Here is a 14,770-nt window from a genome sequence, read left to right on the forward strand (position 1 = left end):
GGAGGGGCTGTGATCCTGGATCTGGAAGGGGCTGAGCTGTGAGCTATAAAGGGGGCATCTCTCAGCACTGGGGCACTGTAGGCAGCGTGTCCCGAGGCCAGACAGGACTACTCCATGTACCACCCACGAGAGTTGTACCCCTCCCTGGGGACTGGCTACCGCCTTGGGCCCCCCCAGCCTGGAGCAGATTCCAGCTTCCCGCCTGCCCTGGCAGAGGGCTACCGCTACCCTGGTGAGCAGAGAGAATTGAGTTCGGTGTAAGAATTGGGGTGGGGGCTGTGGCCCTCAGCTGGCCCCTCATTCTCCTCCCATCTCCAGATCTGGACACTCCCAAACTGGATTGCTTCCTCTCTGGGATTGAGGCTGCTCCCCGAACTCTGGCAGCTCCCCCACCTCTACCCCCGCTGCCCCCAGCCCTGGGCACTGAGCCGTCGCCCCCTTCAGCCCCAGAGGGCCTTCATTCACTCCCTGGAGTCAGCCTGAGCCTGGAGAACCGGGAGCTGTGGAAAGAGTTCAACTCCGTGGGAACAGAGATGATCATCACCAAAGCTGGGAGGTGAGGGGGCTGGGCCAGGGTCAGAGAACCCAGTGTGTTCCTGGTGAGGGAAGGGCAGAGTTCCTGGGGATGGGGCTAGTGTGGGGATTTCTAAGGGGGCTAGACCTCTGCCTGAGTTCAGAGTGTGACTGTGGCCTGGGTCAGGGGTCATTCTGTGGCAAGGGTCAAGGGTCAGTCTGTGGTCTGACTGGTTTAGGAACTAACCTATGGCAAGGGTCCTAGATCTTTCTGGGCTAGGGACAGGAAGTCCAGCTGGGCTTTAAGTTAGTATGTGGCCTAGATAAGGGGTCAGTCTGCACCTAGATTCAAGATTCAGACTATAACGGGGGTCAAGGGCCAGCCACTGACCAGCATCAGGGAAATCTGGCCAGGATCAGGGGTCAGTATGTGACTAGTTCTGGGGTCATCTTGTTGGCAGAGGTATGGTCAGTATGGTCAGTGGGTCTTTCTCTAGCCCAGGGACTCAGGCACTAGCACGTGAGTCCTCTTTTTATTTTCTCTGAAGCAAGTTTGTCCAGCAGCTGTAGATTCTGGTGCTGAAGATGAAGTAAGGAGACCAGGGTGGGGAGCAGAAGGCTCCTGGCAAGATTTCTGGGGGGAAAGTGTGTCACTCCTGCTTCTGCAAGTGGGTTTGAGGGGTTAGGGGTCCAGACTCTGCTCCTACCCTGCTGTGTGACTCTGGTCACATCACCTGACCTGTCTGTCCTGTTTCTTATCTGTAAAATGGGATGAGACAGGGCTTACAGCTCTAAGATCCTGCCTTCTGAGTTCTGATTCCACGTTCCTCGAGTCTCTGTGACAGAACTGGATGAGCCAGTGACTATGCCACCTTGCTGGTGCTGTGCTCACCCCTGACTAGTGGGTAGCTCCAGGCCTCTCTGGTCCCTTCCCCCATTCCAGGCGCATGTTCCCTGCTTGCCGAGTATCAGTCACTGGCCTGGACCCCGAGGCCCGCTACCTGTTTCTTCTGGACGTGGTCCCGGTGGATGGGGCTCGCTACCGCTGGCAGGGCCGGCGCTGGGAGCCCAGCGGCAAGGCAGAGCCCCGCCTGCCTGACCGTGTTTACATTCACCCGGACTCCCCTGCCACTGGAGCCCACTGGATGCGGCAGCCTGTGTCTTTCCACCGTGTCAAGCTCACCAACAGCACACTGGACCCCCATGGCCACGTGAGGCCCAGGCTGGAACACCCCCGCCCCCGCCCCCCCCCCCGCCCCCGCCATGAGGGTTGGAGTGGGACCAGGGTAGGGAGTCACTCCTCTTTCTTCCCTCCCAGCTGATCTTGCATTCCATGCATAAGTATCAGCCCCGCATACACTTGGTGCGGGCAGCCCAGCTCTGCAGCCAACACTGGGGGGGCGTTGCCTCCTTCCGCTTCCCGGAGACCACGTTCATCTCTGTGACAGCCTACCAGAACCCACGGGTGAGTGACCCTGCTGGAGCGGGTGGCATCACCCTGCCCTGGCTGCAAGAGTCTTGATTCTGGGTGTACAGCATCCTCCCCCCACCCCCCACCCCCAGATCACGCAACTGAAGATTGCAGCCAACCCCTTTGCCAAGGGCTTCCGGGAGAATGGCCGAAACTGTAAGAGGTGGGCATCATTCACTCATTCAGTCGTTGTCATCAAATGTTTACTGGTTGTGTGCTGGGCACTGTGCTGGACTCCTGGAACCCAACGTAAGTAAACATGTGTTGTCACTCATTGATCTGACAAATACTTATTTAGTACCTGCTTATGTGCCGGGCACAGTTCTAGGCAGTGAAGATGCAGAACAAACCAAAGCCCCTGCCCTCATGGAACTGATACTCTAGTGGGCAGAGCAGACAAGTAAACAAGAGAAGTAAATATGTTAGGGATATATATGTGGGATAAGTTCTATAGAAAAAAAAAAGCAAGGAAGATCAGGACTGGAGAGATGAGTCCTGGAAAGCCCTCACTAAGAGGACGTTTGTGAAGACTCGGAGGAAGTATGGAAGGGAACCATGTGAGTATCTGGGAACATGCCAGGGGCCTGGGGTAGGAGCATGCTACAGTATGGCTGGTGTGGAGTGAGAGAGGCAATAGGGAGCCAGATTATGGTGGGCTGTAAAGGTTTGGTTAGGACATTAGCTTCTTCTAACTAACCCTAACCCCTCAGAGCTGGCCTTTGCCCTCAAGACACTTAGAGTCAGGCAGAAGAGATAGATATTAACTCAAGGATCACCCTGATGAATGTAACAGTCTCGCTCTTGACAAGTTATCAAGGTAGCCCAGTGGAAAGAACCTGTCTGCCAATGCAGGAGATGTGAATTTGATCCCTGGATTAGGAAGATCCCCTGGAGAAAGACATGGCAACACACTTCAGTATTCTTGCCTGGGCAATCCCATGGACAGAGGAGCCTGGCGGGCTACAATCCATGGGGTCACAAAAGAGTCCGACACAACTTAGCAACTAAACAACTGCTGTTTTCTAGTCATTTAATTCTCTGTCCTTCCATTCCTTCTTCTGTAAAATGGGTATAATAATGGCACCTACCTGATAGGGTCCCTGGGTGAAGTACCTGGCACCTGGTTTAAGCGCCATTATTACCATCATCATCACCATTATCATCATCACCATCATCATCACTGTCCCCCAGGGAGCGAGATGCCCGTGTGAAGAGGAAACTGCGGGGCCCAGAGCCGGCAGCCACAGCGGGCTATGGGAGTGGAGGTAAGTGTCGTTCCGGAGGTGATGGGACCAGGCCTGAGATGCCGATCCTCCTTAACCCGCTCTGGCCCTTCTGTCTCCCCAGATGCTCCAGGTGGTCCCTGTGATTCCACACTGGGTGGGGATGTTCGGGAGTCAGACCCAGAGCAGGCCCCAGTGCCTGGGGAAGCTGCCCCTGCCCCAGCTCCTCCCTGCGGTGGCCCCAGTGCTGAGGCCTACCTGCTGCACCCTGCCGCTTTCCACGGGGCCCCCAGTCACCTTCCAACCAGGTGAGTGGGTCAGGGGCACAGGGCTGGGCTGTTCCGGGCTGAGGTGGGGGGAGGTTCCCTCTCCCCTGTCCTGATATCTTTCCGCTCTTCAGGAATCCCAGCTTCCCGGAGGCTCCAGACTCTGGGCGCCCAGCGCCCTACTCAGCCGCCTTCCTGGAGCTGCAGCCCGGGCCAGCAGGCTCAGGATACCCAGCAGCAGCACCCTCAGCATCCTTTGCCTCGCACTTCCTCCAAGGGGGCCCCTTCCCACTGCCCTACCCTGGGCCTGGGGCTTACCTAGATGTGGGCTCCAAACCAATGTACTGAGCCTTTGCTAAGCCCCCTGCCTGCCTCCCTCCCCATCTTCCAGTTCCCTTCCCCCAGGCCTGTTGCCCCCTCACTTCCACTACCCCTTCCCCCACACCAAATGGCTGCCTTGGGCCTCCCTCACCCCACTTCACACTTTGATTTCGCTCCCACCCCCCTCTGGCTTCAAAGCTCTGGCTAAGCCGCTGGGAGTCCAGCTGGGGCCAGCTTCCCCTTCCAGGCTCTCACCTCGGTGTGAATGGAGGGGGCTCTGCCTGGCCAAATGGGGCCTGGGACCAGCACTCCCACCCCCAGCCTCACCCTTGGGCTCTACAAGTCCTACCCCCTCTCCCCAGGGCGAGCCACACGGGTCTGTTCTCAGGTCCAGAGTATTTTTGTTAATAAAACTCGAAGGACATCAGTGCTCTGGAAACACTGGGCTAATGGTCTTTGGCCCTGAGTGGGGCTGGGTAAGCAGAGGAGACGCAGGCCCCAATCAAGACTTGTCATTTCCAGCTGCTTGACCTTGTGAATCTAAGTCAATGCTCGGGGTCTGCTTCCTCTTCAGAAAGATGGAGAAATCTGTCTTGACATGCCATTCTGAGAATTAAATGGGGCTGCCCGAGAACCCAGCCTTCTCCCTGGCACTCAGGAAGCCCCCAGGAGCAATCACTGGCACTGGACGGGGACCAGGAGGCTGTGGGCAAGCTGACTGGCTGAGCCTCACCTTGCTGGCAGGATTAGGGTTCTGGGGCATCAAAGTCCTGACATGAATCCCAGGTCCCAGGCTGCTCATACCCAGTCAACACCAACCGAAAGACCATTTTTCTTCTTTTATTAGAATTTTTTTCTTTTTTTTTTTTTTTCTCAAAATTTTTATCTAAAAACAAACCAAAAAAAAAAAAAAAGGAAAAAAAGAAAACCAAAATTATTGGAAACTTCATGGTTCAAGTGGGGAGACGGGAGGAGGAGCATGGAACTGAGGCTCCCAGCCTCTCCAGAAAAGTCCTCACCCTCGAAGTGCCCTCTTTTGCAGGGAGAGCAAAGCCGGGGACAGGCCCCCCAACGCCCAGCCTCCGTCTGAAGAGGGCAGAGTCACAGTGGTCCGGGGGCCGGAGGGGGGCAGGGCCAAAGGGGTCACAGGAAGTAGTCGGCCACGGGCTTTTTGGAGGGGATGCCCCGTGTCTCTTGGGGAGCGGCCTCGAAGATGATGAAGTCTTTCTGGAGATGCTCATCCAGCTCCAAGATGGCTGCCACATTCCCACAGCTGGAAGGCAGGGGAAGGCAGGGGCAGCAGTGTTAATAGAGTGGCTCAGCCTGGATCCCTACCTCAACCTCCCCAGCCCAGGCAGCTCACCGGTAGCAGTAGTTGGGTGCCGACCACACAGTGAGTACAGTCTCGTTGAAGTGCCACTTGTAACCTTCCATCACCAGTTGGTGGGCACGGCAGATCATGTCAATGTCGTTGGCTGCGTTGAACTGGGCCACCACGTCACTGCCAAACAGGTAGCCGGCCCCACGGGGGCTCACGCCCCAGCCTGTTGTGTCTGAGGCAAGCAAGGGACAGGATGGTGAGACTGCATCCTCAGGGCTGCCCGCTGCTCTTCGCAGAATAGCCTGCCTCCCTCCCCCAGTGAGGCCTGTGCAGCAAGAACACAGGGCCCAAAGGTATTCTGAGGCAGCCTCGGGACAGGACAGCAAACGCTGAAGCGGATACGCTCCAAAGAAGAAAGAATTACCTGATAGTTGGAGCCGCCTGATTATCAGAGCGACCATCTAATTTACTGTCCAAACAGGTACATGCAAGAGTGAAAGGAGGTGCTGACAGTAAGCACGCTGGACAGCACCTGTGACTCAGGGCAGCCCAGCCAGCAGGGAGGTAGGGACAGGGCAGAGAGGGAGCGGAGGCTGGTGTCACATGTCACAGCACAAGAGGCCCAGACTGGTGCTGGGAGGCCTAGCTCTCATCTCGGCGATGCTCCATACTAGCTGATGCCCACAACACGAGAGCTCCTTGTGTGTACGTGCTAAGTCACTTCAGTTATGTCTGACTTTGTGATCCTATGGACTGTAGCCCACCAGGCTCCCGTCCTTGGGATTCTCCAGGCAAGAATACTGGAGTGGGTTGCCATGCCCTCCTCCCGGGGATCTTCCAGACCCAGGGACTGAACCCGCATCTCTTACATCTCCTGCACTGGCAGGCGAGTTCTGGGGGCAATCATTCTGGGAGCCTGATCCTTGCAGAAGCCCCTTCACATTCAGGAAGCCGATGATTCACATTCAACAAGCCCCTGAGGTATGACATACATGCCCCCCCACCGCCACCCCCTAGCTCAAAGCACCCAGCTACCCTCATCCCCGCTCCTTATAGAGGATGCCAGCCCACTGGCCATCAAGCACCAATGCCAGTGAAGACCAGCCCTGCTCTGCCCCAAACTCACCTGCCTGGGGCCATCCCTTCCAGGCACCTGATCTAACCACAGGACCCCCTCGGTCACTCAGCAAACTAAGAGCAGAGCTCTTGACCTCACCTTCAGGGTCGGACCAGAGCAGGTCACACATGGGCCCGTCGTGGGGCACCTCTTGCTTTCGGTCAATTGTCCGGATCTGGTCCAGCGTCTGGATGGAGGGGGAGAGCCCCCCATGCACACAGAAGATCTATGGGGAGAGCAAGACTGGCTCAGGCCCGGCACCTCTCCCAGCCCTCCTATCCCCAGGGAGCTACGCGGCGGGCCTACCTTGCCATCGATGATGGCCGACAGGCTGAGGTAGTCAAAGATCTCAGTGCAGTAGCGCCACACGGTCACCGAGCCGTACTTGCGCAGACACTCGTCATAGAAGCCGTAGACCTGGGTGATCTGACGGCTCTCATGGTTGCCCCGGATCAGGGTGATGCGGTCAGGATAGCGAACCTGGAGGCAGTCACCGTGCAGGGCCTGTCCCTCCCTCCTTGACGTCCTCATGTCTGCCAGCCCCGCTCCACGCTCACCACCACCACCCCGGTCCAGATTCCGGTCATCTCTGCCCGAATCGTGCCACACTCACTTCACAGGCGCCCCGACCCGCCTCCAGAGGATGCAAAGTTGAATCCTCTCACACTCCCTCCCACCTCCCACTTCAAGTACAAACCTAACCGTCCCTCCTTCATCCACCAGGTACGGACCAAGCCCTTAGCAAGACATTTACAGCACCTTGTCATCTGGCCTCTTACAACCTCTCTCCCACCAACGGATACTGTATCCAGCTGAACTCCACTCCAGGCCACTTTCTGAACAGGGTGAGGCTCTCTTCCTTCCCGCTATGATGCCGCCCCCACCTCGACCTCATCAGATGCCCCCAAGTCAAGGAAAGCTGCCTGACCACCCAAGCAGAAACGGTCCATCACCAGCAGCACAGCTCAAGAGTTGGGGGCGGATGGGGCAGGAGATGAGGGCACAAAGGATGCAGGCAGGTCAGACCAGAGGTGACCCAGGTCTTGGCTCCAGAAGACAGGGAGTCCCACCTTAAGTGCCAGCAGCAGGAGAAACGTTTCGACGCTGTAGAAACCACGATCCACAAAGTCCCCCATGAAGAGGTAGTTAGTCTCAGGGACATCGCCACCCACCTGGGGAGGGAGGAAGAAGGTTCAGCTTGGTCCTAAACTCTCCGCAACCCACTGCAGCGGCCCACTTCCAGTCAAGTCGAGGCCCTTCTTCCACAATGGGCCCACTTAATTAGAGGCCTCTGACTCCCAACCCTGTCACCAAAGTATCCACTCTCAACTAAAGGGGTCTTGCAGTCACCCCCTGGTCGCCTTTCCTGGCATTTCCCACACTCACTCTGAACAGCTCCTTGAGGTCATAGAATTGTCCATGGATGTCACCACACACCTGGAAGTGAGGAGGCAGTCAGAACTCACAGTCTGAAAGCCCTGCTGCCAGGGGCTGTCCTTCAAAAACACCCTACTGCTTTACTTGTTTTTAAATTTTGGTCTCATTGCATGGCACATGGGATCTAGTTCCCACCTGGGATTAAACCCACAAGCCCACAACTCCTGCAGTGGAAACACAGAGTCTTAACTACTGGACCACCAGGGAAGTCCTGGCCTCATTTATTTATGGGTAAGAAATGGATTTATTTAGAGAAACACTCCACAGACAGAATGTGGGCCATCTCAGAGGGCAAGAGCCACCTGGAAGTCCCTGTTTAGAAGATCCTTAGCGGTCTCGGCCGAGCCAAGTGTGTGTGTACGTGCGTGCACGTGCTCAGGCACGCCCGACTCTTTGCAACCCCATGGACTGTAGCCCACCAGGCTCCTCTGTCTGTGGAATTTTCCAGGTAAGAATACTGGAGCCGGTTGCCATTTCCTCTTCCAGGGGATCTTCCCTGGATTGAAAGCCTCTAATTCCCAGAGTCGAAAATCTATTCTCCCACCCCAATCCCCTCATCCCACTCTGAGTACCAACTATTCTGTGGGCAAGAGCTAAAGCAAATTCTTTCCAGCTAGACCTGCAGCTCCCAGAGGACCTGGCCTCCTCCTCTCCCTACTCCCTTCCAGGCACCCAAAATAAAGTCACTGGTAACACACAGAACACGTGGAGTTCACTCACTCACCGAATTAAAGAGTCCTTCTGCCCAGGCCAAGAGCATCCCTCCAGTGACTCCAAAGACCATGCCCACAACTGCCATTTCTTCTAGCAAGGCTCTCTTGAAGATGGGGCTCCCAGGGATGAGGGTAGACCCTGGAGCCCACAAGACTAAGGAGGACGCCCACAGGCCTAACAGACCACGCTAGGCTGTGGAGGGACGGCGGGTACTCACTGTGACTGGGGAGTCCACCCTCTGCACGTTGCTTTCCTCCACCAAGATCTCTCTGGAGACAGAAGACCAAAGTTACCAGAGCCGGGCCAGCCCAACCCAATTTCTGACCTTTTCTGCAGGGCAAGAGAGGATAAGGCTTGAACCTCCATGGGCCAGGTCGGAGGTGCACAATTCCCCCAGGCGAGGCTGACCACAGCCCCCAAGTTCAAAACCCTTCTGTGGTTCCCTGCAGTCGACAGGCCAAAGCCCCAGCTCTTGTTCAGCATCCAAGGCCTTCCCAAGGAGTCTGGGACTTTCCTGGCCTTGACCCTCCTGGCTGCTCCCTTTCACACATCTGGCAACGACTCCCAAAACACAGAGCTCCTCCTCCTGTCCACACAGTGCCTTGGCTGGGCTCTTAGAGCCCGTCTCTCCCCACCCCAGGGGCCTTCTTCCCCTAGAATGTTCTTGGGCACAAGAGTGGTGCCCTGGGCAGGCCAGCCATCGGATCCACCTTCAAGGCGACATGCTGTTGCCACTCTTCCATCATTCAGAGGAAGCGAGAACTCTGTTCCCTCTTTCCTTGCAGCGTGATCTACTTCTGCCTGAACGAGCTTGACATGGAAATCACTGTCCATTACGGACACCCAGCTTTAAGTAGCGCTGTGCTTTTAGATTTCGTCCTTGACGATCACAGGAGCCGAGGACACTGCAGTTCACACCATGTGCCAGGTCAGTAGTTAAAGACTTCTGCATGGATGATGCGGGCACTCAAACCACCACCCTCAAAGGCAGGTGCTATGATGATTCCCACAGCTCAGATGAAGAAACCGGCTGTGGTCACACAGACAGGAACTGAACCAAGGCGGCCTGCTCTGGGGTCTGGCTCTTATCAAGTGAATCTGATGTGGGAGGCACCTGCTCAGCCATCACTCTCTCGGCCAGTCCCTTCCCACCAGACCAGGAGCTCCCTGGGCTCAGGGTGCACTGCGTAACTAAGGCAGCTCCAGGGAGGTGTGCCCTGGTTTCCAGGAATGGGAAGAGCCGCTGGTGGTGATCCAAGGGGCCAGAGAGCAGCCAGGCTCTCCCACCTGTCCTGCATCTTGTACCAAACATCCTCATACCACTGCTTACAATACTTTTCCAACTGATTTGGGAGGTTCTTTCCATCCTCATTGGACAAAGAAACTGAGGTTTAGAGAGAAAAGGGGCAGGATCCAGGTCACAAAGCTGGAGGGTGGCTGGAACTCAGAGAAGAGATCTCCTGAGACTTTATACCAGCCCTTTCCACAGACTCGGTCAAAACCTGCCTCCATGCCAGCAAGGCCTCAGCGCAATGTGGGAACCAGGCCCTGGCACCAGCCCTCTCAGGGCTCACGCTTGCTCACTTTCACTGCTGACCACTGACCAAAGAATGAGATGCTGTCTCTGGATATGCAGGATCTCATCTGAGCTCTGCAAGAATTTCAAAGACTTGGAGACTTAAGAGTGATTGGACCAGGGTCATACCATTTACAGATGACAAAGCTATACTTCATCCTGAAGACCACCTCATTCAAAACCTTCTGCTGTTCTCAACTGCTGATGTTTTTAATAGGAGCAAATGCAGCTCCCAGGCCTTTGCAGTTTCAAGGTCTCGAGTCTCGGTATCCACTGGGCAAGCGAAAGTTCTTGACACCACCAGTCTCAGCCTGGGGCCCTGGTTGGTCCCCAGGAGGCCACAGCCAGATGCTTGAGATGGGCCTCTTCCAGACTGGGCTTGGAATAACAGTGGCCATCTCAGGCCCGAGCCGAGTTCCTCCAAGCTCCATCTCATGAGCTGGACAGGGCCCTCCCACTCCTCAGTAGCACCCTGCTGCCATTCACAGAGCCTACATGTCTGCCAGGCTGTCAGACGGCTGTAGTGAGCGTGGAGGACAGTCAAAGACCTGGATCCAAAACCAGCTTCTCCTCCGATCAGCTGTGAGACCAGGGGTAAGAGGCTCAGTTTCCTCTTTTGTGAAATACTCACCTCTGCCCTGCCCACTGCACAGGGCTGCAAAGAGCAATGAAGACTGAACACCTAACTTCTGTTGTTCTGAAAATCCCACACTATCCAAGCGTTAGCTATCATCACTGCCACACTGATCCAGGCCTTGTGAGGGGCATGAAACTTACAGGAAGAAGAACAGTGCCAGGCAGCAATGAGTTTAAGTTCCTAAAAAAAATGCCAATGAAGACTGAGGGAGCAGGGATATCTGAAAACATCTTGGGGCTACTCTGGTCAGGGAAATCTTGAGCTGGCAAAACATGAAGGATCACAGACGAGCATTTAAAAGGGGGCCCTGTACGTTAAACAAACCCACACAGGCCCTGCCTGGCCATGACAGGTCTTTGTGAAGCAAAACCAAACAAAGAGCTCAATGGCCACTTTATCGGTGGCCTCGGTCAAGTCACTGCCATGGCTTCCTATTCTGTAAATGGGGAAAATTATTCCAACTTTGTAGGACTGCTATGGGAAGGAAATGGACATAAGGTCTTTGCCAGTGTAAGGCAAGGTGAACAGCGGGTCTGTTGTTAAAAAAAAAAAGTGAGGTAATTCTGCTGACCCCTTCCACACAGTTCTCCAGTGTGTAGAAGCCACAGACAGTTCCTCAGGATGCAGGTAACTGGTCTCCTCACAGCTGCCCACACCCTTTAGACCTCTATCCCTGTTCTCCTCCTGCTGTGAATGCCCTTCTTTAGTGGGCCTGCCCCCATCAGCCCTCCAAATTATTTTCAGCTTTCAAGGCCAGCTTTTCTAGTAAGTTCTGTCCTTATCAGCACTGCCCTCTTCCCACAAAGTAGGAACAATAACACCTAATGTTTGTCTAACACTGACATTTAACCAAAACCTAAACACATTCCAAGCACCAACATACTCTTTACAACCATCTTAGTAAGTACTATTATCTTGCTTTAGTATCTGCAGAAGAAGAAACAATCTCAGAGACCACAAGATCACCAACATGGCTAGGAGGTGGTAAAGCTGATTCCAACCCAGTGCTGTCACATTCCAAAGCCTGGCTCTTAATCACTACCTCATCCTACTTCCCCCAGAACCCTTAGTTGGGCCTCCCTTCACACCTTGCTTATTTCTCCTCTGGCTTATTTACTACTATTTCTTAGGCTCCCACAATCAATATGAGTAATCCAATTCCACTTTCTTGCATTATGGCCCGAAAAGGGACAAGACAGGAAAAACTGGCTTTAGGATCCATCCTTCAACTGTTGAATATGAGAGTCCTCACCGGTAAGATGGGATCAATTCCACCCACCTTTTAGGGCTGTTACTGGAATTAAAAGAATACTATAAACCACAGAGGCTTTAGCTTTCCTGCCTTGAACTCCTGTTCTTGCTGACACCTCCTTTTATCATCTTATTCTTCGAGATCTATCCCAAAGTTCAGTTCCTCCAAGAGACATTCTCTATTCTCCGCCCCCACCCCCACCCCCCGACAGGGTTGTTCCCCTGAGCTTCGTAAGTATTTTCTATACTTAACTCCACTGAAAGCACATCATCTAATACTTCAAGTATCTTTATCCAGGCCTGTCCTCACCCAACAGGCTGGTAGCTCCTGGAGGGAAGAGGCCCTATTCTGCTCCTCTCTGGAAAGCTTCCAAGATGAGCCAGGCCCAAAGTTTTCAGCTGGGTTTACCCCAGGCCGAAACCCGAAGTCTCTCTTCCCCGGAGCCAGCGGGCTCACCTGGCTTTAGCGCACAGGGCTTTGACTTCACTCTCCTTGATGAGCTCGCAGCGCCGTAGCTGCTCGATCTGCCGGTCCAGGTCGCTGATCTCCGCCATGGCCCACCCCCCCGGCGCGGGTCAGAGCCGGGGCCGCCGCCCCCTCCGCACCGCACAGGGGTCTCCTGGTAAAGGCGAAGATGAACCCCCGGATCAGAGTGTTCCTAGGGGGCGCCGGGTCAGCGGGGACAACTCGATTCTGGAGCTGGCCCGGGCCCCCCCACCCCAACTCCCGCCTCCCCTCACATCGGCCCCAGGGCCCCCAGCGTCCCGCAGCCCGGGCCGCCCCCCGCTAACTCCCGTCGAACTCCGCGGGCCCGCGCTGGGGACGGTGGCCTAGAGGGTTCTCCGACGATTACCGCCGCGGCGACTCCGGCTCTGGCTCTCGGGCTCCCTCTCTTCCTCCTTCCCTTCGCTTTGGGCCGCCGCCACCACCGCTTCTACTTCCGGCCCCGCCGCGGAAGCAGCGGGAGACCAGTTCCGCCCCGAGCCGGATGTGGCGTCATACACGCACTCCCCCTCCCTCGCCGCTCCCTTACCCCACCCCCTCAAGCCTAAGAAGGGCAATAAGCCCGAGGAACCGGATGTCGGCAACGAGCGGGCGGAAGTGGTGGTAGGCTAAGCTGATTGGCACCGGGAAGGCTGATAGGGACCTCAAACTCAGGCAGCTGGGGCACCGCCTTGTAGCTTTAGGTTACAAGTTTTTGTTTACCTGTTTTAATGGACCTCCCCCCAGTACTGATCCCTCGTGGCTAAGTGATAAAGAATCTGCTTGCAATGCAGACCTTGGTTCGATCCCTGGGTTGGCAAGATCCCCTGGGGAAGGGAATGGCAACCCACTCCAGTATTCTTGCCTGGGAAATCTTATGGAGGAGCCTGGTGGGCTACAGTGCATGGGGTCGCAGAGTTGGACACGACTGAGCTACTAACACTTTCACCTTCCCCCGTTACAATCCGTGAGAGATGGAACTTGGTCCTGTTCACACTTGCAGCCCAGTGCTTACTTTGAACAAGGCTGGACCCAGTTGGCATACACAAGTATTTGTTCAGTGGGTGAAGGAATTCCAGTCTCTTTCCAGGGTCCCAGAGAAATCTCTGCCCTGAAGACCTCAGAAATTAGAAGCCATAAGGACTCCACGTTCCCCACACCAAGTATATACCTCAGTCAGCATGACCTCCCTGATTCCAGAATGGTCCCTTGAACTCAGCTGCTTATTGTCTGCAGTTTTGTTGGTTGTTTTGAAAGGGAACCTGGCTAAAAGAGGTTAAGTAACTTGTTCACAGTTGCATAGCTAAGAACTCTGGATTTGAATCAAAGTTGATTTGAACCCAGGAAGCTGTGTCCTGAGTTCTAGTTTCTTCACCTTCTGCCACTTACTCTTTCTGGTGTTCATGTTGTCGTTATAATAAAAACACCTTATACTGGCATTTTAAGTCCTCTGCTTCCCTAGTTTCTTGCTGCAGGCAGAGGAAGTGACTGGTCTTTAAACAAACTTCTTGGTGCTAGAGGCCTTTTGGAATGTCCATTTTGCTATCTTCTATGGCCCCTCAATTTTTATTTGCTTTACTTCAGACTGTTTCACAGAGAGCTGAGTGAGGCTAGGTACAGCTGGCGGATTTGAAGGGACACTAGATACAGTTCGGTTTTGGATGTAGGCAACAGATGCAAACGTGCAGAGAAAAGGAAAGGACAAAGTTCTTAACTCCCAAGAGGTGCTAGGTTTCTATGTAGATGACTCTATAGGGCTTCAGTAGGCGCAGAGATCAAAAAGATGAAAATTTTTTTTCTTCCTCTAGAGTGGAGCTCAGACAGGAAAGAGTTCACATCAGGAAATTTGGGCAGTGGCAGGACTAATGCAGTCCCTGGCTATGACTAGAATTTTTAATACCTGAAAAGATCTGATGTCGTAAGTGTACTCCACAGCCTGGGTGAATGGGCAAGGGTTCCCGGCATGACATAGGGTAAGTGCAGGACCCTCATTCTGGCTGCATTGAATGCAGAAGCCACAGAGGTTCAATTCTTAACCTGGAACCTGAGCGCCACAGTTCTGTTGGTACACATTTGTGTGTCTGTGTTGTTGATGTGGGTGTTAGGATCCCAGGTTCTTCAAGGGGTTCCACAGCTCAGAAGTCAGCCCTTCTCCTTTTAAAGATGGGAAGACTGATGAGCTCAACAGCATTAAAGATATGCATTCATAATCTTGTTTCAATCAATAAATTTCCCAGCAAGATGTCCTAAGGGAGAATTGGGAATAATAGCCTATTCCTACAGAATACTTATCATGTTGCCCAGTTTACAGATTCAGGACAGCTTACTTTTTGTCAGTGGCTATTTTTTTGTGTATGTCACAGGGGCCTTCTATACCTATGAGTTCTGGGCCTAAAACTGAGGCTGAGGCTGCAGCCTCCTAAGAATGGCAGTTACACA

The 14,770-nt window shown here is 54.3% G+C and overlaps 2 protein-coding genes across 3 annotated transcripts; one reads left to right on the top strand and one right to left on the bottom strand.

The window, feature by feature from the left end:
• Positions 1-114: 114 nt before the first annotated feature.
• On the top strand, positions 115-3,821 carry TBX6 (T-box transcription factor 6). Its single transcript, NM_001192630.1, has 8 exons — positions 115-232; positions 319-556; positions 1,457-1,724; positions 1,832-1,978; positions 2,077-2,147; positions 3,176-3,249; positions 3,332-3,515; positions 3,608-3,821. Exons 1-8 carry the CDS (start codon positions 115-117, stop codon positions 3,819-3,821), a joined length of 1,314 nt encoding a protein of 437 aa, NP_001179559.1.
• Positions 3,822-4,618: 797 nt separating this feature from the next.
• On the bottom strand, positions 4,619-12,784 carry PPP4C (protein phosphatase 4 catalytic subunit). Of its 2 annotated transcripts, NM_001099108.2 has the most exons (9): positions 12,702-12,784; positions 12,305-12,467; positions 8,601-8,652; positions 7,619-7,669; positions 7,303-7,404; positions 6,539-6,712; positions 6,332-6,458; positions 5,158-5,347; positions 4,652-5,067 (listed from the first exon to the last, which is right to left on the bottom strand). In NM_001099108.2, the coding sequence occupies exons 2-9, from the start codon at positions 12,400-12,402 to the stop codon at positions 4,938-4,940; spliced, it is 924 nt and encodes a 307-aa protein (NP_001092578.1). In that variant the 5' UTR covers positions 12,403-12,467; positions 12,702-12,784; the 3' UTR covers positions 4,652-4,937. The 2 variants fall into 2 exon arrangements, with proteins under 2 accessions (XP_059737395.1, NP_001092578.1); XM_059881412.1 differs by lacking the exons at positions 8,601-8,652; positions 12,305-12,467; positions 12,702-12,784 and adding an exon at positions 8,394-8,594 and having other exon boundaries at positions 4,619-5,067.
• Between the last annotated feature and the right edge of the window lie 1,986 nt (positions 12,785-14,770).

Source organism: Bos taurus, chromosome 25 (assembly GCF_002263795.3).
Source record: "Bos taurus isolate L1 Dominette 01449 registration number 42190680 breed Hereford chromosome 25, ARS-UCD2.0, whole genome shotgun sequence".
NCBI classification, from domain to species: Eukaryota; Metazoa; Chordata; class Mammalia; order Artiodactyla; family Bovidae; genus Bos; species Bos taurus.

Excerpts from the sequence above, each read along its gene's own strand:
- TBX6 (NM_001192630.1), top strand. The coding sequence starts at position 115 with ATGTACCACCCACGAGAGTTGTACCCCTCCCTGGGGACTGGCTACCGC. Across the intron at positions 3,250-3,331 it reads AGCGGGCTATGGGAGTGGAG|ATGCTCCAGGTGGTCCCTGT; the intron begins GTAAGTGTCGTT and ends CTGTCTCCCCAG. Across the intron at positions 3,516-3,607 it reads CCCAGTCACCTTCCAACCAG|GAATCCCAGCTTCCCGGAGG; the intron begins GTGAGTGGGTCA and ends TCCGCTCTTCAG.
- PPP4C (NM_001099108.2), bottom strand. The coding sequence starts at position 12,402 with ATGGCGGAGATCAGCGACCTGGACCGGCAGATCGAGCAGCTACGGCGC. Across the intron at positions 7,670-8,600 it reads GGGTGGACTCCCCAGTCACA|GTGTGTGGTGACATCCATGG; the intron begins GTGAGTACCCGC and ends CCTCACTTCCAG. Across the intron at positions 5,348-6,331 it reads GCTCTGGTCCGACCCTGAAG|ACACAACAGGCTGGGGCGTG; the intron begins GTGAGGTCAAGA and ends TGCTTGCCTCAG.